Raw genomic sequence first — 26,928 nt, 5'->3', positions numbered from 1 at the left:
GTCTACACGATCAAAGGCAGAGCCACGTGTGAAAGCACCCACGTGATTTACCAACTGACCTGCCTACACTGTGAAGCTTTCTATGTGGGAATGACCAGCAACAAACTGTCCGTTCGCATGAATGGACACAGGCAGACAGTGTTTGTTGGTAATGAGGACCACCCTGTGGCTAAACATGCCTTGGTGCACGGCCAGCACATCTTGGCACAGTGTTACACCATCCGGGTTATCTAGATACTTCCCACTAACACCAACCTGTCAGAACTCCGGAGATGGGAACTTGCCCTTCAGTATATCCTCTCTTCTCGTTATCCGCCAGGCCTCAATCTCCGCTAATTTCAATTTGCCGCCGCTCATACCTCACCTGTCTTTCAACAACATCTTTGCCTCTTTACTTCCGCCCAACTGACATCTCTGCCCAAACTCTTTGCCTTTACAAATGTCTGCTTGTGTCTGTGTATGTGCGGATGGATATGTGTGTGTGTGTGTGCAAGTGTATACCTGTCCTTTTTTCCCCCTAAGGTAAGTCTTTCCACTCCCGGGATTGGAATGACTCCTTACCCTCTCCCTTAAAACCTGCATCTTTTCGTCTTTCCCTCTCCTTGCCTCTTTCCTGATGAGGCAACAGTTTGTTGCGAAAGCTTGAATTTCGTGTGTATGTTTGTGTTTGTTTGTGTGTCTATCAACCTGCCAGCACTTTCATTCGGTAAGTCACATCATCTGTGTTTTTCGATATATTTTTCCCACGTGGAATGTTTCCCTCTATTACATTCAATCATTAATTTGAACCCAACAATCACGTTTGTTATTGTCGCTGTTGCATTTCGAAATCTTTCCTGTCATCTTATTTTCCCTTTTTTTTTTGCAAGTAGTTTCACTTTGTATTCACCTTCTCCTCTTTACCGAATCTACCATACAATTTTATCCCGCCTATATATTCTCAATAATACGTAACCCACTTCCAAACCATAACCAAATAAATTTTTTTTTCCGCTTTCAACAATACTGCTGCTACAAAATCCACCGTTTCCAGTTCACAAACAGTTCCTTTCAGCTATTAAATAGTCATTTCGGCCAGTTCCAATAACTTTCGTTTTTTTTCCATTTCCGTTTTTCCCACGTCACTGATCTTTTTTAGCCGCTTCCCACAGGTTTTAACGTCATTATTTCTTCGTCAGACTATTGTTAGCCTCATTTTCACAATCTGCCACCACAAAACCATTACATTTACACGCAGTTTTTTTCTAAATTTTCCCGAATTGCTCCACCCTTTAACGTGTTTTGGCGGCAACACAACCACATAACCTTTGTGCACATCATTGTCTACCAACCCAAGTTCACCACAGGATCAACATAGCCCATCTATAACCAACACATTTTCGCCTTTTTTCACACCAGATCTCCAGTTGCTTTCTAGTTCACCTTATCTCTCGCCATATATTTTCATTTTCATTTTCATTTCAGCCTCTTGTTACACTTTCCACCTTCTAATACCATGTCACCCTCACAACATCCCCACAACGACCCCATTAAGTTTTGTTTACATTCCCTCCGCAAACATGCCTTCGCCCTAGCCAGATTACACTCCCATATTTTATATTCCCAGGCTTGTCTGACATTTGGCATTACCCCCAAAGGCCTCACACTTAAAGTTCCCATCCCTGGCTGTAATCCTTCTGTCCATCAGTCCCTATACCAGTTCCAAAATGAACAATCCATTGCCCTCACCCACCTAATCCTTCACCTACACATCAACTCAGCCAATGAACATACCCATCAACTCCTATCCTTAATAAAAGTCCTCAATCTTTCCTCTCCCACATCCACACCGGCTGTTCAGAGCATCCTCCTACAGGCCAATCGCAAATTAGAACAGCATGCCACCCTCCACCTCAAAAAACTATCCAATCTCCTGGTTTCCCACCTCCGCAAAGGCAACTCACTCACTCTTCACAACCTTTCCAGCAAACCTCAACCTCCTCTCATTGCATACAGACCCAGTCTCTCCCATCTACTGAATCTCCCACTTCCAGCTCCACTCCCCCCAAAACCTCAAAATTCCAATCAACACAATCTGGAACCACAACACCCTAATTCAGTAGTTAACCTTTCCTCCAAACCTCTCTCCCAATCCGAAACCTCTGTCCTATCCAAAGGCCTCACCTTCAGCCCCACTCCCAGATTCAACCAAACAGCCCTTGTCAAAGATTTACTGTCCTACACCTGTACTCTCTGCTGGAAATATCACTTTGCCACGAAGAAAAACGATCCTAATCCTACTCCTAATGGTCCAACTCCCCAAGACACTATCCAAATTGAACCCTGCCTGGAACAGTTCCGTCCTCCGTCACAGCAGGACCCACCTCCTCTTTCTCAAAACCACCCTCTCAAAACTTTCCAGGAATTTCCGACTTCCAGCCTTGCCTCTCAATCCTTCTTAAAAAACCTTAATCCTACTCCCAATATCACCACTGCTGAAGCCCAGGCTATCCGTGATCTCAAGGCTCTTCCCGTTATCCACCAGGCCTCAATCTCCGCTAATTTCAATTTGCTGCCGCTCATACCTCACCTGTCTTTCAACAACATCTTTGCCTCTTTACTTCCGCCCAACTGACATCTCTGCCCAAACTCTTTGCCTTTACAAATGTCTGCTTGTGTCTGTGTATGTTCGGATGGATATGTGTGTGTGTGCGAGTGTATACCTGTCCTTTTTTCCCCCTAAGGTAAGTCTTTCCGCTCCCGGGTTTGGAATGACTCCTTACCCTCTCCCTTAAAACCCACATCCTTTCGTCTTTCGCTCTCCTTGCCTCTTTCCTGATGAGGCAACAGTTTGTTGCAAAAGCTTGAATTTCGTGTGTATGTTTGTGTTTGTTTGTGTGTCTATCGACCTGCCAGCACTTTCGTTCGGTAAGTCACATCATCTGTGTTTTTAGATATATTTTTCCCACGTGGAATGTTTCCCTCTATTATATTCAATCATCTTTGTATATATATATATATATATATATATATATATATATATATATATATATATATATATATATATAGAGAGAGAGAGAGAGAGAGAGAGAGAGAGAGAGAGAGAGAGTTTTCTGTCAGTCCAGCAGAATGATGGCAGGCATTATCATGCAGTAGCATCACTTCATGCATTCTTCCTGGTCTTTGTTCTTGGACTCTGCAAGACATCTCAGTTGTTGACAATAAATGTCAGCATTGATGGTTACACCTCAGGGAAGGTGTGTGTGCGGGTGTGTGCCTGTCCTTTTTTCCCCCTAGGGTGGGTCTTTCCGCTCCCGGGATTGGAGTGGCTCCTTGCCCTCTCCCTTGGGGCCCACATCCTTTCGTCTTTCCCCGCCTTCCCTCTTTCCTGGTGGGGCGGCGGTTTGTTGCAAGGGCTTGAATTTTGTGTGTGTGTTTGTGTTCGTTTGTGTGTCTGTCGGCCTGCCAGCGCTTTCGTTTGGTGGGTCACATCATCTTTGTTTTTGGACATACTTTTCCTACGTGGAATGTTTCCCTCTATTATAACCATATATATATATATATATATATATATATATATATATATATATATATATATATATATATATATATATATATATATATATATATATATATTAATAGGGAAACATTCCACGTGGAATGTTTCCCTCTATTATAACCATATATATATATATTAATAGGGAAACATTCCACGTGGGAGAAATATGTCTGGGAGCAAGGATGATGTGACTTGCCGGGCGGGGGTGCTGGCACGTCGATGGGCGCACGGGCGGGCGCGGTCATGCATGCGGAATTCAGGCTTTTGTGGCGGACTATTGCCTCACGTTGGGAGGGAGGGGGGAGAGGGCGGGACGCGGGGATGTGGGTTTTGGGGGGGCGGCGGTCGTTCCGGTCCCTGGAGCGGAGGGACTTGCCTTGGGGGGGGGGGGGGGGGGGGGGAGGGACGGGTGTGCGCTCGCGCACGTGCACACATGCCTGTCCGCACATGTGCGGGCGCAGCCGGACATATTTGAATATGTCTGCTTGTGTCTGTGTATGTGTGGATGGATGTGTGTGTATGTGCGAGTGTGTACCCATCCTTTTTTCCCCCTAAGGTAAGTCTTTCCGCTCCCGGGATTAGAATGACTCCTTACCCTCTCCCTTAAAACCCACATCCTTTCTCCTTTCCCTCTCCTTCCCTCTTTCCTGATGAGGCAACAGTTTGCTGCGAAAGCTTGAATTTTGTGTGTATGTTTGTGTTCGTTTGTGTGTCTGTTGACCTGCCAGCACTTTCATTTGGTAAGTCACATCATCTTTGTTTTTAGATATATTTTTCCTACGTGGAATGCTTCCCTCTATTATAACTATATATATATATATATATATATATATATATAAAAACAAAGATGAGGTGACTTACCGAACAAAAGCGCTGGCAGGTCGATAAACACACAAACAAACACAAACATACACACAAAATTCAAGCTTTCGCAACAAACTGTTGCCTCATCAGGACAGAGGGAAGGAGAGGGGAAGACGAAAGGAAGTGGGTTTTAAAGGAGAGGGTAAGGAGTCATTACAATCCCGGGAGCGGAAAGACTTACCTTAGGGGGAAAAAAGGACAGGTATACACTCGCACACACGCACATATCCATCCACACATACAGACACAAGCAGACATTTGTAAAGGCAAAGAGTCCCGCTACCCTCTGTGTCCTCAGTGGCTCATATGGATAGAGTGAACGCCATTTAAGCAGGAGATCTACATCTACATCTACATTTATACTCTGCAACACCCAACAGTGTGTGGCGGAGGGCACATTACGTGCTACTGCATTACCTCACTTTCCTGTTCCAGTCACGTATGGTTTGCAGTAAGAATGACTGCCGGAAAGCCTCCGTGCGCACTCAAATCTCTCAAATTTTACATTCGTGATCTCCTTGGGAGGTATAAGTAGGGGAAAGCAATATATTCGATACCCCATCCAGAAACGCACCCTCTTGAAACCTGGACAGCAAGCTACACTGCGATGCAGAGTGCCTCTCTTGCAGAGTCTGCCACTTGAGTTTGCTAAACATCTCCGTAATGCTATCACGGTTACCAAATAACTCTGTGATGAAATGCGCCACTCTTCTTTGGATCTTCTCTATCTCCTCTGTCAACCCGACCTGGTACAGATCCCACACTGATGAGCAATAGTCAGGTATAGGTCAAACGAGTGTTTTGTAAGCCATCTCCTTTGTTGATGGACTACATTTTCTAAGGACTCTCTCAGTGAATCTCAACCTGGCACCTGCCTTACCAACAATTAATTTTATATGATCATTCCACTTCAACTCATTCTGTATGCATAGTTCCAGATACTTTACAAAGTAACTGCTACCAGTGTTTGTTCCACTATCATATAATCATACAATAAAGGATCCTTCTTTCTATGTATTCGCAAAACATTACATTTGTGACTCCCTGCACCAAGTGCCTATCCACTGCAGATCTTCCTGCATTTCACTGCAATTTTCTAATGCTACAACTTCTCTGTATACTACAGCATCATCCACGAAAAGCCGCATGGAACTTCCGACACTATCTACTAGGTCATTTATATATATTGTGAAAATCAATGGTCCCATAACACTCCCCTGTGGCACGCCAGAGGTTACTTTAACGTCTGTGGACGTCACTCCATTGAGGACAACATGCTGTGTTACGTTTGCTAAAAACTCTTCAATCCAGCCACATAGCTGGTCTGATATTCCGTAGGCTCTTACCTTGTTTATCAGGCAACAGTGCGGAACTGTATTGAACGCCTTCCGGAAGTCAAGGAAAATAGTATCTACTTGGGAGCCTGTATCTAATATTTTCTGGGTCTCATGAACAAGTAAAGTGAGTTGGGTCTCACATGATCACTGTTTCTGGAATCCATGTTGATTCCTACAGAGTAGATTCTGGATTTCCAGAAATGACTTGATACGCAAGCCAAAAACATGTTCTAAAATTCTACAACAGATCGATGTCAGAGATATAGGCCTATAGTTTTGCACATCTGCTCTATGACCCTTTTGAAAACTGGAACTACCTGTGCTCTTTTCCAATCATTTGGAACCTTCCGTTCCTCTTGATACTTGTGGTACATGGCTGTTAGAAGGGGGGCAAGTTCTTTCACGTGATCTGTGTAGAATCGAATTGGTATCCCATTAGGTCCAGTGGACTTTCCTTTGTTGAGTGATTTCAGTTGCTTTTCTATTCCTTGGGCACTTTTTTCGATGTCAGCCATTTTTTTGTTTGTGCGAGGATTTAGAGAAGGAACTGCAGTGTGGTCTTCCTCTGTGAAACAGCTTTGGAAAAAGGTGTTTAGTATTTCATCTTTACACGTGTCATCCTCTGTTTCAATGCCATTATCATCCCAGAGTGTCTGGATATGCTGTTTCAATCCACTTACTGATTTAACGTAAGACCAGAACTCCTAGGATTTTCTGTCAAGTCGGTACATAGAATTTTACTTTCAAATTCACTGAATGCTTCACGCATAGCCCTCTTTACGCTAACTTTGACATCATTTAGCTTCTGTTTGTCTGAGAGGTTTTGGCTGTGTTTAAATTTGCAGTGAAGCTCTCTTTGCTTTCACAGTAGTTTCCTAACTTTGTTGTTGATCCACAGTGGGTTTTTCCCATCCCTCACAATTTTACTCAGCACATACCCGTCTAAAATGCATTTTACGATTGTGTTGAACTTTTTCCATATAAACACTCAACATTGTCAGTGTCAGAACAGAAATTTTCACTTTGGTCTGTTAGGTAGTCTGAAATTTGCCTCCTATTACTCTTGCTAAACTGATAAACCTTCCTCCCTTTTTTTTATATTCCTATTAACTTCCATATTCAGGGATGCTGCAACGGTCTTATGATCACTGAGTCCCTGTTCTGCGCTTACAGAGTTGAAAAGTTTGGGTCTGTTTGTTATCAGTAGATCCAAGATGTTATCTCCATGAGTTGGTTCTCTCTTTAATTGCTAAAGGTAATTTTCGGATAGTGCACTCAGTATAATGTCACTCGATGGTCTGTCCCTACCACCCGTCCTAAACATCTGAGTGTTCCAGTCTATATCTGGTAAATTGAAATCTCAACCTAAGAATATAACATGCTGAGGAAATTTATGTGAAATGTATTCCAGATTTTCTCTCAGTTGTTCTGCCACTAATGCTGCTGAGTCGGGAGGTTGGTAAAAGGAGCCAATTATTAACCTAGCTAGGATGTTGAGTATAACCTCCACCCATAATAATTCACAGGAACTATCCACTTCTATTTCACTACAGGATAAACTACTACTAACAGCGACAAATGTGCCATCACTGGTGCCTTTGTAAAAATTTCGGCAGAGTTTATCTCTGGCTTCTGCCAGCTTTCTGTACCTATAATGATTTCAGCTTCAGTGCTTTCTATCAGTGCTTGAAGTTCCGGTACTTTACCAACACAGCCTTGACAGTTTACAATTACAATACCGATTGCTGCTTTGTCCCCGCATGTCCTGACTTTGCCCCGCACCCTTTGAGGGTTCGAGTCCCGGTTGGCGCACGCGTTTTCAACTGTCCTCATTGACTTATATCCATACCTGTAAGCAGCTAAGGGTATGCATTTCATTGTACTTTCACTCTTAAAAATTATCTGATTATCTAGATGCAAAGATTGTAAATTCCTTTTGGCTAAATGGCAAGCTGAAGTGTTCTTTGTATGGCTGCATGACATGTAACTGTATGGTTAAATGACAATGGCATCCCCTTGTGTAAAATATTCCAGAGGTAAAATAGCCCCTATTTGGATCTCCAGGTGGGGACTACTCAGGAGAATGTCATTCTCAAGATAAACAAAACTGGTGTTCTGCAAATTGGGGCATGGAATGTCAGACCTCTTCATTGAGCAGCTAGGTTCGAAAATTTAGAAAGTGAAATGGATAGGATAAAATTAGTTATAGTGGGAATTAGTGAAGTTCAGTGGCAGGAGAAGCAGGACTTCTGGTCAGGGTTATAAATACAAAATCAAATAGGGGCAGTGCAGGAGTAGGTAAGACAGTAACAAAATATGAATGCAATCAAGCTACTGTGAACAACATAGTGAATGCATTATTGTAGCAAAGATAAAGACAAAGCCCACACCCACAACAGTAGTACAAGTTTATATGCCAATTATCTGTGCATATGATGAAGAGATCAAAAAAAGGTATGATGAGATAAAAGAAATTATTCACATAGTTAAGGGAAATGAAAATTTAATAGTCATGGGGGACTGAAATTCAATAGTAGGAAAAGGAATAGAAGGAAAAGTAGTAGATGAATCTGGATTGGGGGGAAAGGAATGAAAGAGGAAGCTGTGTGGTAGAATTTTGCGCAAAGCATAATTTAATTATCACTAACACTTGGTTTAAGAATTGTGAAAGAAGATTGTGTACATGGAAGAGACTTGGAGACATTGGAGGGTTTCTTATTGATTGTATAATGGTAAGACAGAGATTTTGGAACCAGATTTTAAATTATGACACATTTCCACTGGCAGATGTAGATTCTGACCACAATTTATTGGTTACAAAATGTATATTACAACTGGAGAAATTGCAAAAATGTAAGAAATTAGCAAGATGTGACCTGGATAAACTGAAAGAACCAGAGGTTGTTGAGAGTTTCAGAGGGAACATTAGAGAACAATTGACAAGAACATGGTGAAGTAATGCAGTAGAAGAAGTATAAGCAGCTTTGAGAGATGAAATAGTGAAGGTATCAGAGGATCAAATAGGTAAACAGACAAGGTCTAGCAGAAATCCTTGGATAACACAAAAATACAGAATTTTATTGATGAGAGGACAAAATATAAAAATGCTGTAAATGAAGCAGGCAAAAGGGAATACAAATTCTAAGAAATAAGATTGACAGGATGTGTTTTTTTAAACCTCTGTCCGAAGTTACAGTATATAGAGGGCAAATTCGGACAGTTACTGCCTTTTTTTAATTCTACATGCTTTTTATTTGATTTTGGTGACATATGACACATTTTAAGGGAGCCCTTTGTTACGAATAAGTGATATGGGAATGATATAATGAATTTTATATATTACAGATAAGTTTTTATTTTCCAAGAATTTAAATAAACAGTATCTTTGTTCACTTCTGCACAAGCTCATTTAATATTTTCACTCAAGTGAATGGAAATATCTTCTGACTGTCGTTTGAAGAATAAATGCACCCATTCTTCTCCTGGCATGATATTATGAAATTTCTTCTCTTTTAGGCTAGATTGATCAAGGTAGCCTTTAACTAAATATCTAACATCCAATTTAGTGAAGGAAAATCCCCAATGTGCAGTCCTCAAGATACCTTGCTTCAACATTTCTTCTCCTTCTTGTTCTTCTTCCTCTTCTTTTTTTAGCACTGGCTGTCCTCCCATTTTTCCAGATGTGCTTCCTGCACTTTATTTTGTAGGGTTGATTTAGGTATACCATACAAGTCACATGGTTTTGTGTATGATAATTTACCACTCTGAATATCACGAACAGCTTTATCTAAAAGTTCCGGGTCATAATTACACCATACTGTAGCACCTCTCCTGCTCTTATACATTCTTGGCATTGTCCAAAATCACCCCATACATACACAGTTTTACGAAAACCATCATTATTTTAAAACCTTGCACGAGAAACTCAGAAAACTTGTACGTAAATTGTCTCAATGCTGTTAGCTACTGAGTGCATCAACAATTATGGTTACAATAACTTCCTGCTCGGTGCAACAATAGAAAGTTTCCACTTTACGATAATGCATGGATTTTTAACACTGAGACTGTTCATCAATTATTCAACTAGGGAAACAACTGACGCAAAATAAAAGTTGTGGAAAGCGATAAATGCAATCTTGCTAACTGGTGTAGATATGTTAAAATAAGTAGCTCTTTGTTTCCATACAGTAGCAATGAGCAAATAAGCCATGCTGTCCAAATTCGCCACGGTATCCAAAATCACCCTGTTTGAGAGTACACGAGATTCTGTTAGAACTACTGATAGCCTTGGGAGACAAAACTTTTCCACCTGGTAAGCAAGATATATGAGACAGGCGAAATGCCCTCAGACTTCAACAAGAATATTCATATTCCAGAAAAGCATGTGCTGACAGGTGTGAATATTACTGAACTATCTGTTTAATATATCATGGATGCAAAACACTAACACAGATTCTTTACAGAAGAATGGGAAACTTATAGAAACTGACCTCAAAGAAGATCAGTTTGGATTCTGGAGCAGTATATAAATATGCAAGATAATACCAACTTTACTATTTCTCTTAGAAGATATGTACAGGAAAGGCAAACCTATGTTTATAGCATTTGTAGACTTAAGGAAAGCTTTTGGCAATGTTGACTGGAATACTCTCTTTGAAATTCTGAGCATAGCAGAGGAAAAATACAGGGAATGAAAGGCTAATTTACAACATGTACAGAAACCAGATGGTGGTTATAGGAGTCGAGGGCATAAAAGGGAAGCAGTGGTTGAGGAGGGAATGAGACCGGGCTGTAGCTAATCCATTATGTTATTCAATCTACACATTGAGCAAGCAGTAAAGGAAACAAAAGAAAAATTTGGTGCAAGAATTAAAGTCCAGGGAGCAGAAATAAAAACTTTTAAGGTTTGCTGATGACATTGTAATTCTTTCAAAGGGAGCAAAGAAATTGGAAGAGTAGCTGCACAAAATGGACAGTGTCTTGAAAGAAGGATATAAGATGAATATCAAAAAACGCAAAATGAGGATAATGGAGTGTAGCTGAATTAAACCAGATGATGCTGAGTGAATTAGATTAGGAAACAAGACACTTAAAGTAGTAAATGAGTTTTGCTATTTGGGCAGCAAAATAATCAATGATGGCCAACATAGAGAGAATATAAAATGTAGAGTGGCAACTGCAGAAAAAGCGTTTCTGAACAAAAGAAATTTGGTAACACTCAGTAAAAATTTAAGCACAAGGGAGTCTTTTCTGAAAGTACTTGTACAGAACGTAGCCTGTATGGAAGTTTATTTATTTATTTATATATTTATTTCATGATCCATAGATCCTGGAAGCAAGTGAATCGCAAGGATATGGAATGTGTCAAATTTTACATAGTTCAAGTATAACTTGTATAAATACAATAAAGATACAATCTAAATAAAATCAATAGACAACAGCACAATCAATAAACAGAAAATTGTTTTTCACATATTAAGAATAAGTAATATATATAAGATATGGCATGTGTCTGATCGTACCTACCTGAAACATATCTTACATAAATGCAACAAAAAGATACAATGTAAATAAGATACCAACTAAACAACAGCACATACAACTAACAGAAAGTTTTTGTTTCACATGTTAAGGATGAGTAATATATACAGGAATCAAGATAAGTTCACTATTCCAAGGGAAATACAGAAATAACAATAAACAGTTTTCATATGCCTATTCAAAACAAAATTCATTACACTATTTATACAATACTTGCAAGTTTAGTGATTATGTACATTTTCTTTCACATATTCATCAATTGTATAAAAAGATTTCTCTATCAGGTACTCCTTCAGAGTTTGTTTGAATGCTGGAAATCTATTGTTAGGGCATTTGATGTGTGGTGGGAGAGCATTAAACAGCTTAATTCTGGAGTAGTAAGCTCCTTTTTGAACCATAGCGAGACTTTTCAATTCAATGTGCAGACTGTTTTTGGTCCTTGTGCTATAGTCATGAAATTGGCTGTTATCTTTGTAGAAAGAATGGTTATTACAGACAAAGATCAACAAAGAAAAGATATACTGTGAGGCGGTGGTAAGGATCCCCATCTTTTGAAACAAGCACCTACAAGAGTGTCTGTGATGGACACCACTCATTATTCTGATAGCTTTTTCTTTTTTTTTTCTTTTTTTTTTTTTTTTTTTTTTTTTTTTTTTTTTTTTTTTTTTTTTGTAGTGAAAATTTTCTTTGCGAGAGGTTGGTTCCCCCAGAATATAATAGCATATGACATTAATGAATGAAAATAACTGAAGTAAGAAGCCTTAATGGTATCTAGGTCAGCTACTGAAGCAGTAACCCGTAGTGCAAATATTGCTGAGCTAAGTGTTTTGTAAAGATGAAGAATGAGTGTCGACCAATTACATTTGCTGTCTATATAAGCACTCAGGAATTTTGTAACCTCAACTTTTTGTATTGCTTGATCTCTACACTTAATATTAATTTCTTCCAGATTTCTTTGTGGAGTATGGAATCTCATGTAAAGGGTTTTATCTGTATTGAGTGAGCGACAATTTGAAGAAAGCCAGTTTACTATATCATTGAAACCTTTGATGGAGTTTGTTCAAGATTGCTGTCTGTAAAATCATCAATTAGAATTCTAGTGTTATCTGCAAAAAGAGTAAATTTACTCTTTGTATCAGAACAAAATGAGAGATGATTAATGAAGATGAGAAACAGCAGTGGACCCAAAACAGAGCCTTGTGGCACACCACAACTTACTGTGCCCAACTCAGATGAGGCAGGCTCTCCAGATGTGCCATTCAGCATTACAGTCTGCTTTTGGTCCTTTAGGTATGACTGGAGCCATGAACCAATGGTAACACCCAAACGATAATATTCTGCTTTTTTCAAAAGAGTTAGATGGTTTACACAATCAAAGGCTTTAGAGAGGGCACAAAAAGTACCTACTGGAGACATCTTTTTGTTCATGGCTTCCAGAACTTGATTGTTGAAAGAGAATATTGCTTGTTCTGTACAAAGACCTGCACGAAAACCAAACTGACTTTTGTTTAGGATATTGTGGAAGCTGAGATGAAACATGGATGATGAACAGTTCAGGTGAGAAGAGAATAGAAGCTTTCAAAACGTGTTACAGAAGAATGCTGAAGACCATGTAACTGTACAGAATTGGGAAGAAAAGAAATTTCTGGAACAATCTGACTAGAAGAATGAATCAGTTGATAGGACACATTCTGAGACATCATGGGATCACCAATTTAGTACTGGTGGGAAAGGGTGAGGGGAAAGGGGGGGGGGGGGTAAAAGCATTAGAGGGAGAGCAACTTGACTTGTTCCGTACACACCAAGTTTCTCCTTCTTGATGTGATCTATGGAACATGATGAATATGTGAATGAAGTAAGGTATCTCAAATACATTCTATATCAGTCATATTACAGAGAAATGTTAAGATCGGATGGGTTTAACCGATAACTACTAAGTAAATGTGTAAAAAATGGCATTTAACATACATTTTTATTTACAGAAATGCTCCATAGATATGCTGATGGGGAGACAGTAGATAATGATGATTTCAAGGTTTGTAGTCACATATTTTGTCACTTATTGTTTGCTGTACTCATATGCATGATCGCAAAATTCATGTCCAATAAATAAGTGATACTGCTTATGAACTGATTTCAGTACACAAAACAGAATGCACCTAACAAACTTTCGTTTTCCTTTTCTTTCAGTGTTACTTGAAATGTATTATGGTTGAGTTTAATTCTGTAAGTATCTCAAGTCTTACAAAACAATGCTGTAAAATACCAAACACTTTTAACAGTCATGCAGTATAATAAATAAACATTTCCTGTTTAAGCTCTCAGAGGATGGAGTTTTTGTTTTGGAAGAAGAATTAGAAAATATTCCTCCAGAAATAAAAGAAGAAGGCCATAGGGTTGTACACAGCTGCAAACACATAAGTAAGTAATGCTGACGTAAAGTCTGACATGAAGTTTACTAAAATAATTATATTCATTCCATGAATTGCAAATCTAAACAACCTACAAGAATTTAATCATAGTAATTAGGAAATTTATGTTACAGATCATGATGAAGCTTGTCAGACAGCTTACCAGATACATCAGTGCTATAAACAGAGTGACCCTGAGGTGAGTGGGCTATATTATTTTGTTCTTAATATTGTTGTGGTCTTCAGTCTAAAGACTGGTCTGATACAGCTTCCCATGCTAATCTATCCTGTCCAAGCTTTTTCATCTCTGCATATCCGTTGCAATCTATACCCATGAGAACCTTCTTCCTGAACCCCACCTCGTTCTCTCTCTACAATTTTTACCTCTTTCACTTCTCTCTAGAAACATATTGATTATTCCTTGATGTGTCCTACCAGCTGACCACTTATTTCAGTCAGGCAGTTTGATAAATTTCTCTTCTCATCAGTTCAGTTCAGTATCTCTTCACCAGTCTTCCATTCTACACATCTAATCTTTAGCATTCTTCTCTGTACCACATTTTAAAAGTTTATATTCTCTTCATTTCTGTACTCCCATTTCTGTACTCCTTAGTGCCCATGCATTTTCATTTCTTAGTGCCCATGCATTTTCACTTGCATATAGCACTACACTCCATACAAATACATTCATAAAAGAGTTTCCAACACTTATATTTATGTTAGATGTTAAAATATATCTCTTTTTCATATATTTTTTTGGCTACCACAAATATGTATCTTAAATCCTCTCTGCATCAATGATCATCAGTTATTATGCAGCCCAAATAAAACAACTCAGCCACTACTTTTGGAGTCCCTTTCCTAAAGTGATTCTCTCAGCATTAGCTGATTTAATATGATTACACGTGTCAGTACCTGCCTTCTTTAAAAAAGGGATTATAAACTGCATTCTTCTTCAAGCCTGAGGGTATTTTTTCTGTTTCATATATCTTGCATAATATCTTGATTTCCTCAAGGATCTCATTGTTTATGAGGAAATGTTGGCAACCCCAGGTGCTTTGTTTCAACTTAGGTTATTCAGTGCCCTATCAAATTTTTCTCACAGTATCATATCTCCCATCACATTCTCACCTACTTCCTCTTACTCTTCAATAGCATTGTCTTCAATTTTGTTTCCTTTGTATAGCCCTTCTATACATTCTTTCCATTTTTCAGCTTTTTCTTTCTTGCTTAGTATTCACTTACCATTTGAGTCCTTCATGTTCATACAGTTTCTGTAGTATTCTTTATGTGGCATATCTCTTTCCTGTAATCAGCACACTTTTACAGCTTTACATTTCTCCTCAAACCATTCCAGTTTAGACATTTTGCATTGCCTATCTATCTCATTTTCTAGACAGCAGTACACTCTTTGGCTCGCTTCATTTGCTGGACTTTTATATTTCAACCTCTTCTCAATAAAATTCAATATCTTGTGTATTACTCATGGATTTCAGCTACATCCCAAAGGGATCTTTCCATCTTTTATTGTATTCATTTCTCCTGTTTCAGTCAATGACTACTTAATGTTCTCCTTGATATTCTCAAAAATCATTGGTTCTTTCAGTCTATCCAGGTCCTATGTCCTTGTTACTGGTTTCCTAAAAAACTATAGAAATTTTCAATGCAGTAAAAAAATCAGCCTGTTAGAGTTGGGATCTTACAGTCACCTGGAATTATGTATTTAAGTCTATTCTAGGAATTCCAGATTTGTTTATACTTGTAGATGGAAAGATCAAGGATAAGTAGGGTAATGCCCCATCAACAATGAGGTCATTAGAGACGGAGCACAAGCTCGGCATTGAGGAAATTATATCAACTGCGTCATTTTTGAATAGGCTAACCCAACATTTCAATTAAGGAATGTACAAAACCATGAGACCTCTAAACGTGGATGGCAGACCTCAAAAATTATGAGTCCACTGCATATTTTCAGATACAAGATGATACTTAGGTTATTTTGCCTCATGGCAGTGAGAGTTTGAATGATTTTTTAGAACATCTGAATACAACACACCCAAATATTTGTTTCACAATGGAAAAGGATGGTTGCCTGCCCTTCCTTGATTTGTTGCTCAGGAGGATGGTTAATGGCAAATTGGGATATGCTTCCTATAGGAAGCCTTCTCACACTGATTTGCACCTGCTGCCCGATAGTTGTCACCATCTGTCTCAGCATGATTGGGTACTTTGTACCCTAGTTCACAAGACCCACATTATTCCAGTCCCTGAGAGTCACCTTTCACCAGAAAGGTTACAGCAAAAGACAGACCATCCACATACTGATGATAATACTGAGGTGGCACCAAAGCCTTTATGCCTCACATAGGGAGCATTTCCAACAGGATTGGTATTATTTTGTGGAAATTTGGTGTCAAATCTGTTTTTCAACCAGCACTAAGATTAAGATCCTTTTAGGTTTCATAGAGGATGATTCTCATTTGTGTGGGTGTCTACAATATTCCTAGCAGCTGTGGCATGTTATATATTAGTCATACTATCAGGGCTCTGGAGGACAGGTGTACTGAGCATAAAAACCACATATGCTTACAACTGCTGAGCAAATTTGGTACTGCAGGACATCATCTTGTCACCTGTCATCCTATGGAATATAACAACATGGAAGCTCTGTCACGCACTTCCAGCTACTGGGATAGTATTATTAAGGAGGCAGTTAAAATTAAATTTGCAAGTAACCTTATAAATATAGATGCAGGTTTTTGCTTGAATTCTGCATGGAATCCTGCTCTTTCCCTTGTTAAAAAAGCAGAGGGCCAGAGCTAATGCTACGTAACTAGCTGGTTATTAATTTTCTTTCAAACTAGGGATTGTTAAGCATCCATGTTCAACAGTTTTGTCTGCTGTACTAAATGTTTTAAGTACCTGAGATTTTACCAATTTACTTTGCTTACCTGTAGCTCCTCTTATCTTTACACCCACAATGGGCATTTCCAAAAAATTCTTACTATACTTAATCTTGTCTCTAAGTGGTTCAGATATTCCACAGATTGGCCTACCTGTATCAATCAAACAGTTCCCATCCCCCTGATCAGTCTTAATCTTAATGTAAGGACACCCAGAATCTGAATCATCATCCCCGTTATTAGATGCTTCATGTAAAATATCACTTTCAATTTCATCTGATGCTACATCCACACTGTCTTTACAGGGTATTATCAACTTTACTGGTATCTTAGCAGTACTTTGGTTACTAATGTTGTCAGTAAAAGTTTGAACACAATGAATGGATTCCATAGCACAATTATCATCACTTATTACAGAAGGAACACAAAATATATTACTGTCAAAATTACACTTCTTCTCTCACTTCATTCCACCAATCTGGAAACAAATTTTGACTAACCACAGCTAACTTATTCCAGGATGCACATTTATCTACAGTATCATCAATCTGGCCCCAAACACACTTCAGAAAGTTTTCACCTTTATTCTCTAGGCTTACCACTAACTCACCTTTACTGTTTGATTCATTACTCTGTATGACATTAATGAAAAACTGCTTTGACTGGACTGGTATGCCATGACTCTCACTTAGATCATCAGATACATTACTTATCTTTATTCTCAAAATTATTCACAAACAACTCTGAAACTTCATTACACTTGAACTCCACAAATACCTGATACTATCAACATCATCATCATCATTATAATATCATTCCAAAATTACTTCATTAACAACATCATTAACAACACAAGTCTCATCTCCATCAACACCTACATTCACTTGGAATAAGCTAGCAGTCTCAGACTTACCAACCTCAGCTATTTCACAGCTCTCTTTCACAACTATATCAAAAATATCACCTACTTCAGATCCAATACAGTCGTCACCTTATTTACATACATCAATAACTCTGTTTTCCGACCAAGAGAAGAAATCATCAAAATTCTCACTACTCTCACATTCTCATTTGTGATTAGTGCCTACATCACCATAATTAAACATAGTATCCCAAAACGTTTGATCAAAACATAAATGAGAAATCTGATATTCCTTCTGTTCAACTTCAGGTACCTGTGTCATATCATTAACACTTATTATTGTCTAATTGCAAGTGTAAATTGGGTCCTGTGCTTGTAGTGTCTTCTCACCCCAAAACTGTGGACCTTCATTGAGGCAGACCCCCATTATTCCTATTCTGCTGATGTTCAGAATTTCTCTCTCTATCAAAATTTTGATCCTGATAGAAGTTACCACTATCTCTGTTTCTGTTGTTATTGGTTCAAATGGCTCTAAGCACTATGGGACTTAAAATGTGAGGTCATCAGTCTCCTGATTTAGAACTACTTAAACCTAACTAACCTAGGGACATCACACACATTCATGCCCGAGGCAGGATTCGAACCTGTGACCATGGCAGCAGCGTGGTTCCGGACTGAAGTGCCTAGAACTGCTCAGCCACAATGGCCAGCTCTATAGTTATTCCCTTTACAATTTCTACCATTCTGATTGTTAAGATAAATACTTCTTTGTACTGCCCTGTTGGTAATCTCCTTTTAAGTGCATCAATCAATGTCATTTCATCAAATGGTTTGTCAAGGTGTGTTGATTTCTTAAGTCGATTCTAACAAAACTCTTTCAGAGTACTGTTCCTATTACTATAATTAGGACCATTCAAAAATTCACTTTTAATTCTGCTCTCTTCAGCTTCCAACCAAAATTTATTTAAAAAACTTTTTTTCGAAATTTTGATATGTTTCGCACTGATTTAAATTTAAATTTATTCGAGGTAGAGCTTCACCTTCAAGACATCTTTTAGCAAATTTAAATTTTTGATTGTCACTCATGCCTGACACAAAACTATTTCTACAGTGGTACAGAAAATCCATTGGATGTAAATTGTCTGAGAGAAGATTTTTGATAGGAATGATTGACGATGCAGTACCATTGTCTGAATACAGATTTTTGTGAATGTATTTTTTCTGAACTGGTGGAAGTTTTTGATCAAAAACATTTACATTAGTTTGCACATTGTTTTCAACATTTAAAATTTTTTGATCTAAACTGTTGATGTTGATCTGCCACGGACTTCTGATCAACTCTGACATCTTTAATATTCTTGGACTGTCTTGCTGATTCGACAATGAACTCATTTTCCAAAACAATACATTTATTTTCTAAGATGTCAACTTTTCCATTCACACTTTTTCACCTCTCTGACAACCCATTTTTTAGTTCTAAAACTTGATTACTAAGTTGGTCTATTTGTTATTGTACCCTATCCATTTTACTATTGTTTTCAGTTTTTAGGTCATTTAATTGTCCTTGTAGCGAAGTAAATTTGCTATATTATCTGTTCTTATTTCAGTTAACTGAACATTAACTCCACTAAATCTGCTATTATTATCTGTCTTTGTTTCCTCTAGTTTTGCCAAAATTAACTGCTAAATATCAGTTTTTACTATTTCTTTACTGACTAAATTTTCACTCGGCTCAAACATGTCCTGAATGGATCCCACACCTTTCACTTCTACATCACTAATACCCTCATCTATATATTAATTTTGTTAACAATCATACAAATCCACAAACAAATTAATTTCAGAAATACTTTGTACTTATCTTTCCTTTTTGATGTCTCTCGTCATAGTTATAAAGTCATCTTTCATTTGATCTGGTCCGTCATTGTTGGTAGTACATCGTCACTGGTGATCCGACTTTGTTGACAGCTCTCAGTCTTCTTTCTTCGAGTGCTCAGAAATCTATTCATACATAAACTGCAAATTACACAAATCACTCTGTCTTCTTCTGCAACAGACAAAACTTCATTATCAGTCAACTAATCCCAGATGCCACTATCACTTGTAATCTACCCCTCCCTCGTATCATTTGTTGATTGTCACTGACTTCAAAATTAGCTCTTTTAACAAGCTTCAGGAGAAGAAAGATTTACAATAAACTTTTCACTTATCCTCTTTTCTAGTAGTTAGCTCCAGTTCTTAATGTCTAGGGGCTGATTCTTGAAGCTGAAATTTTTGACATTGTAGGTTCTCATCGTTCCAATCGATGTAAATAATGCTGAAGTATTGCTTGAGCAATAATGTCTGTTTCTGTAATTTTTATTCTTTCACATTTTTCCATATCACAATCTCTTTACAATTTCCACTTCAAGAAAACTGAAAATTACATTGTTACTGCCAAAAATAAAAACATGTCTGATCACAACAGAAGCGTACTACTCCACTCTATGCTTAAATCAAAATTCCAAAGATTTTACAAATTTTCTTGACGTATAACAGTCTATTAAATTCTGTAGTATTATTTTATAAAGGAATCCAGAAGTAAACATAATAAATATCATCAGATTATGCAATTAATAACAGGAATTTTAAGAATCCAAGATATTTTGCAATTTCAATTTTTTTTTAAAGTAATTTTAACTTATCAATTGTAACAACAGAAATAAAGTAATTTCTTTTTATGGATTATAGCCTAAATATACCACATCATGAACAAAATCATATGAAATTCTTTTACAAAAATGGCTGAGGTAATACCAACCTGTCTAAAAGTTGTAATTATTTTTGGTATCAACTACTGTTGAAGAAAAGTAATTCTAGTGGAGGGTGTCCCTTTACACAGCCTTAAAGCTCTAATTTACCACAGGCTTCACCAGAATTGCCCCCCCCCCCCCCCACCTCCCCAATGCAGCAGGGCCTATGATCTCTCTGGGCATATAAACTGATTATATTACAAATACCAAGTTAAACTTTGTTTTACAGGTTGCATTACAACATCACTTTTCACAGAGTGACACAAAGTCTCAACTCCCCATAAGTTAAGAATGCCCATAGAGAAGCTTGCATCAAGCTGAGACCTTGATTCAATCTCTGTGAATTTTACTTGGATTACAGGACAAGCACTCCACTGTTGGTACACAGTTTGAGTCCCAATTTGAAATAGAGCTTTAACAGAGAGTTATTGACAAATATTCAGTCTCAGCGTTACATTATCAATTACATTTATGATTAATTCCACCTGTATTATGAATAGAAATATCTGCAGACTCTCGTTTAGAGGTTTTAGTTCATTTTAATAACTAGATCTCATCCTTGTTATAAATAGACTACTGTTAGGAAAATTCTGTAAGTTACTTTCAGTATTTTAATAACTTTTGCAGCTGTACAGTCTGGTAGTTCGTGCATTTGATGCAACCATTGATGCCTGACAGGAAGTTGTTTCTGTCAGACAGTTTACAGTGAAAGGTAAGAGAAGTGGAAAATATTTTTTCTGAGATAAATTACAGCCACTTGCATTGTTTGATTGCATCTTGTATTTGTTACAGGACTGTCAAATTAGTCTGAGCTGTGAAGTGTTATATGGGTGCTTTCCTAGATGGATTTAAGTGGACTGTGTTGCACTGTACACCGAAAATTAATATCTGTACACCACAATAATATGACCAAGTAAACAATGGCATCACAAAGTACAATTCAAAATATGCTTGTATAAATGTTAGTAGAGTCAGCTAGTGATTTTTTTGCACAGAGGAATAACAGTATTAGGAGTGGTCAGAAATGAAGCAGCTCTTACTTGTACATATTACCAATATATGTGAAACATGGAAATACAGTTTCTTTCTCGCGAGAAATCGGACCAGGCATGTAACAATAATTGTGTAGTAAACTTTTATTACCTCCATGAAATGCATATGCAGTTGATGTTGGTTTCTCAGTGCAATTCTGAACATATTCTGTTTTTATATATCCTTGAGTTTTCTTGAGAATTCTTGGATAGACACTTAAGCATGTCAAAAATGGTTTGATTCCTGTATTATATCCCATAAAAACACTATCATGTCTCAGTTCCAGTACTCAGCTGCTGTTTACATGTGCAGTGTACATTCCATGTAGACATGTATGCTGGAAGATTTATTTTGCTGTGAACATTGATTCCAGAAAAATTTTTAAGAAGTGTTTTCACTATCACAGATGTTAATGAATGTCTGTCATTTATGCAATATCTGCACTCTGGTTGCAACCAGCATACATGTATGCTGGTTATGACTTTAAGCAACAATTACCTGCTTTTGCAGAATATTTATTTGTTGCTCTTTAACATCTGTGATGCCTTTTTTGTTTTTTTCATTTCTGAGGCTAAAGTTATAGTTTCTTTCAATTTATAATATTGCAATATCAACTGTACTACAATGCCCTATATCAAACACTTTTATTACAAAAGTTGAAATGGTAACACATTAGATGCCAGTATTGATAAACTAATACTTACTGTTGCTATTTTATCACAAATTTATATAGATTATACAAATACTAAGTTTTAAGTGACACTCCAAGATTTTTATTTGCACCATACAAACGTATTTTTTTTTCTTCTGATTTTGACTGTATATTACATCCTTTTAGTGGTGAACTCTATTCACAGTGTCACTGCATATTGAAATTTGGGAGTTATTTGTTTGTCCAGTGTGGAGGACAATACAGTTTTACAGAATGACACAAGGAGTGCATCAGCATTCTATAAGTGGATTTAAATCTTCAGTTCTGGTGTGAGAAGGTTCAACATGAAAAGCAAACCAAGTAACCACAACAAAATGATTGAAATAGATAGTAATGTAGTGTCTTGGTACAGGAATTAGAAACAATAGATACATTATTTCCATATAATGACACTCATGCTATCACAATAATGACAAAGCTACTTATAATCAGAGGTGATTACTGCTAATGTTGCAATAATGGACATAATTATGCAAAGCAGCAACAGAGAGAAGATTGTAGTATGTAAATAAATTCATGCCTGATTACTACTTTGGAGCTAATTTACTGGAAGGTCCTTCTACCTATTCTTAAAAACTTAAAAAGGGAGTGGAAAGGCCGTAAGTATAAGGAAATGTGGGGAGCACAACACAAGTAGCACATAATGCTAGATGATGTGTACGTGTTGACCTCCATATATTTTCTATTTACATCTACATCCACACCCATATCTACATAGACACTCTGCAAGCCATTGTACGGTGCATGGCGGAGGGTACCCTGTACCACTACTAGTCATTTCCTTTCCCGTTCCACTCGCAAATAGAGCAAGGAAGAACAACTGCCTATATGTCTTCGTATGAGCCCTAATTTCTCAATATCTTAGCTTCATGGTCCTTAAGAGCAATGTATGTTGGTGGCAGTATAATCATTTGGCAGTCACCTTCAAATGCCAGTTCTCTAAATTTTCTCAACAGTATCTCTTAAAAATGCTTATTCATGGACAAAAGCTTCTCAGTCTCCAGAAAGTTTATTATATTCAAACTGAGAATGTGTTCAAGTATTCTGCAGCAAACAGAAGTTAAGGATACTGGTCTGTAATTTTGCAGGTTCATTGTTTTACCTTTCTCATATACTGGAGTCACCTGCGCCATTTCTCAATCACTTGGGACTATGTGCTGGGTGAGAGAATCATGATAAATGTAAGCTAGGTAAGTGGCCAATGTCATAGAGTACTCTTTGTCAAATTGGACTGGGATTCCACCCAGACCTGCTGATTTATGTGGTTTCAAATCTTTTAGTACTTTATCTATGCCAGGGATGCTTATTACTATGTCACCCATATGAGAGTCTGTCTGATGATCAATTGATGGTAGGTTTGTACGATTCTCCTGTGTGAATGATTTCTTGAACATGAAATTTAAAACTTCAGTTTTCACTTTGATATCTTCAACTGCCACACCAGACAGCTCTGAGTTACTTCCCCTGATATTAATGTGATATGAGTTTGGTCACCTGAAACCAACGGTGGAAAAAAGACATTTGTTCATAAGTACTTGCAGTTTCCTTTTTACGTGCTTAGTCATCTTCCATGTTTCAGAGGAAGATTATAAAACTGAAAATTATTTTAAAAAATTCTATGCCATACAATTTAGAACATTCCAATAATGAGGAGCAATAGCTATATGATGTCTTCATCATAACAGTTTTTTATGAAATCTAACAATGCCCCAGATTATTTCATAACAAAATTTACTGTAAAATCTCCACTTCTCTCATCATTATCTTTGTTGGTAACTTGTACACAAAGCAACTACAAATCTTTTCCATCCATCTTGATCTGATTCAAGGCAGTTGCCTTCTGTCCACTCTGTGCACCTTTGATTTTCTTCTCCATAATTCTCCTCCAGGTAATCAATGGTTTTCTTCTTTGTCTCTTAGATTTAGATTTCTTGTTGAATATGCATTTGATGACCTCATTCTCTAGTTTTTTTTTTTTTTTAAGAGAATGTACATCAAACACTATTTGAGCTCTTTCTGTGATGGCAACAGGTCAGTTCTGAGTGACTTCCCACAGACAGTCATTGAATATGAGTTCTGATCGCTTGAAACCAACTGTGGAACAGAGATATTTGTTCATAAGTATTTGCAGTTTCCTTTTTAAGTGCATGGTCATTTTCCATGTTTGAGAGGGAAGTTATAAAACTGAAAATTACTAAAAAAAAGTTGACCAATGGATGGCACTGTAAGTGTCAGAATATGCACACCAACAGATACACAGCAGACGCCTGTTCTTTAGTTTTCATCTGACATGCCAAACATGACTGTCTCCATGGAGGATTGCGCACTCCTGGTAAAGCTCTTTTACAAGAACGAATGGTGAATGTGCACCAGTAGCCCTGGAGAGACTCTTGACACTCAGGGATATATAAAATGGCATTGGTGCAATCTCTGTAAAGGGTCTGGACCAAATGATTACAAAATTCGAAAAAACAGTTTCTTTTGAAGTGCAGGGTGGCAGAGGGAGGAAAGCAATCGATCTGATATCTGTTAAATATGTGACCACAGCATTGCAAGAGGTGTTGAGTGGAGGTGTGCAAACATGCAGTGCCCAAGCAATTGCCGGAACATTGGACATATCTGCAAACATGGTGCATGATAACCTATGAAATATCCTGCACTGCTATCCACACAAAATCACCCATGTTCAGGAATTGCTCCCTGCTGATCTGCTAGCAAGAAAAACCTTCATCTCTGGAATTTATCGCTCACATGAAAGTTGGCTATGAATGGTTGTGGCACATTCTGTGAACAGGCAAAGGCCATTTCCATCTCCAAGGACGCCTCATTATGCAGAACTGCAGAATATGGGCAATGGAAAATCCACACACACATCAACTGGAACCACTTCATTCTGCAAATGTGACTATATGGTGAAGGCTGACAGCTATATTTATTTGAGAAGTTGAGTCATGCAGATCCTGTTACCTGTACAATCATTAGTAAACACTATGAGAGTTTTTTGCACACCAACATCATCCCAACCCTTCAACAATGTGAATGTGTGATTAGGATCATTTTTATGCAAGATGGCATTCCTCCACCTGCTGCATAGCCAGTGAAGCAGTTGCTGCAGAGGCATTTCGAAAATGCTTGAATTATAAGTTGTCATTTCTCTACAGCCTGGCCATCACATCACCTGATCTTAATCAGTGTGACTTCTTGCTGTGGAGTTATCTGAAAGATGTTGAGTTCAGCATTCTGATTACAAATGTAGCTGAGCTGAAGGCAGGCATTTCACATATATAACACATATTGAATAGATCTTGTGCTTGTCTTATGACAATTAAAAACTGATGTCATTTTGCTTTTATGTGGTTTTTGACACCAGGACAATTAAAAACATGTCACTTTGCTTTTATGCAGTTTTTGCTCCCTGGACGACTAGAAACTGATTTTTCCCATATGGTGCAACTATAGCCATCATATTGCGATTTATCTGTCACTTGTAGCCAACCCCATCTATGCTAAGACTGTCTACTAAAAATTTTTATTTATTTATTTCCATGAAATTTTCCACTGTGACAATACTATGCTGTTCCAGTTTGACATCATTCTGGGCAGATATTCTCTTTCTACAGCATTTTGAAACTGGAACTTTAATTACAGAGCCCCCTAATGTAAATAAATTGGTAGTCTCATATTTACAAAGTTGAATATAAACACTGAATACATTAACTTACACCATAGTTGTAAATGTTCCTTTACATGATGAAACACAGTGAATATTGTGTATTTGTGATGGGAAAGGGCGGGGGGGCCCATTTTAGGATATAATGCTATTTAAGTTTCTAGCACAATTTGGAATTTTATCGTACCAACAGATGTGATCAAACACAAGTAAATTGCAATTTCAGAACACCCTTTAAGATATATAAACCATTATTCCAGCAAAGAAAAAGAAACAAAAAAAGTGAAGGAGGGAAGGGAGAGAGGAATCAATTTTAATCCAAGATTTTACTACATGAGGTATATTCATTTTGGTGTGGCTTCCATATTCTGTGCATTTAGACAATCATACCTTATTTGAGCAATATCTTAGACAATTAATTACAATCAGTAAGTAAACAGAATATAGTCCCAAACTCTACATAGTAAAAAGCAGCAGGAAAAGAGAGAAATAAAAAGACTGGGTGTGATGGTGGAATGATGGCTGTGTAGTGCTGGAATGGGAACAGGGAAGGGGCTGGATGGGTGAGGTCAGCAACTAACAAAGGTTCAGGCCAGGAGTATTACGGGAACATAGAATGTACTGCAGGGAAAGTTCCCATCTGCACAATTCGGAAAAGCTGGTGTTGATGGGAAGGATCCATATGGCACAGGCTGTGAAGCAGTCATTGAAATGAAGGCTATCATGTTTGGCAGCATGTTCAGCAACAGGATGGTCCACTTGTTTCTTGGCCACAGTTTATTGGTGGCCATTCATGTGGACAGATAGCTTGTTGGTTGTCATGCCCACATAGAACGCAACACAGTGGTTGCAGCTTAGCTTGTAGATCTCGACTGGTTTCACAGGTAGCCCTGCCTTTGATGGGATAGGTGATGTTATTGACTGGAATCGCAAGGATGGTGGTGGGAGGATGTATGGAACAGGTCTTGCATCTAGGTCTATTACAGGGGTATGAGACATGAGGTAAGGGTTTGGGAGCAGGGGTTGTGTAAGGATGTACAAGGATACTGTATAGGTTCGGTGGCCAGCAGAATACCACTGTGGAAAGGGTGGGAAGGATAGTGGACAGGACACTTCTCATTTCATGGCACAATTACATATTTTCAAAACTATCCTCATGGGGTCACAATTCTGTATGGGACTAAAAAAATTATTTTGTACTTTCTAGTCCAATTTGCACAACATGTTGGTCCTGCAGGGTAGCTGAAATGTCAAGTACTATCAACC

The 26,928-nt window shown here is 37.9% G+C and overlaps 1 protein-coding gene across 1 annotated transcript in view; it reads left to right on the top strand.

The window, feature by feature from the left end:
- The window catches only part of LOC126455717 (general odorant-binding protein 83a-like), a 42,636-nt gene extending 21,235 nt beyond the window's left edge, over positions 1-21,401 (top strand). The window contains exons 3-8 of the mRNA XM_050091486.1: positions 13,263-13,315; positions 13,471-13,506; positions 13,599-13,701; positions 13,826-13,890; positions 20,876-20,960; positions 21,041-21,401. Of these exons, the coding sequence (XP_049947443.1) occupies positions 13,263-13,315; positions 13,471-13,506; positions 13,599-13,701; positions 13,826-13,890; positions 20,876-20,923 (305 nt within the window). The 3' untranslated portion in view covers positions 20,924-20,960; positions 21,041-21,401. The remainder of the gene's footprint in view (positions 1-13,262; positions 13,316-13,470; positions 13,507-13,598; positions 13,702-13,825; positions 13,891-20,875; positions 20,961-21,040) is intronic.
- Positions 21,402-26,928: the final 5,527 nt, after the last annotated feature.

This window comes from Schistocerca serialis, chromosome 2 (genome assembly GCF_023864345.2).
Source record: "Schistocerca serialis cubense isolate TAMUIC-IGC-003099 chromosome 2, iqSchSeri2.2, whole genome shotgun sequence".
Classification (NCBI taxonomy): domain Eukaryota; kingdom Metazoa; phylum Arthropoda; class Insecta; order Orthoptera; family Acrididae; genus Schistocerca; species Schistocerca serialis.
Note: the sequence above shows the minus strand (reverse complement) of the source record. Positions and strands in the feature narration are given on the sequence as shown.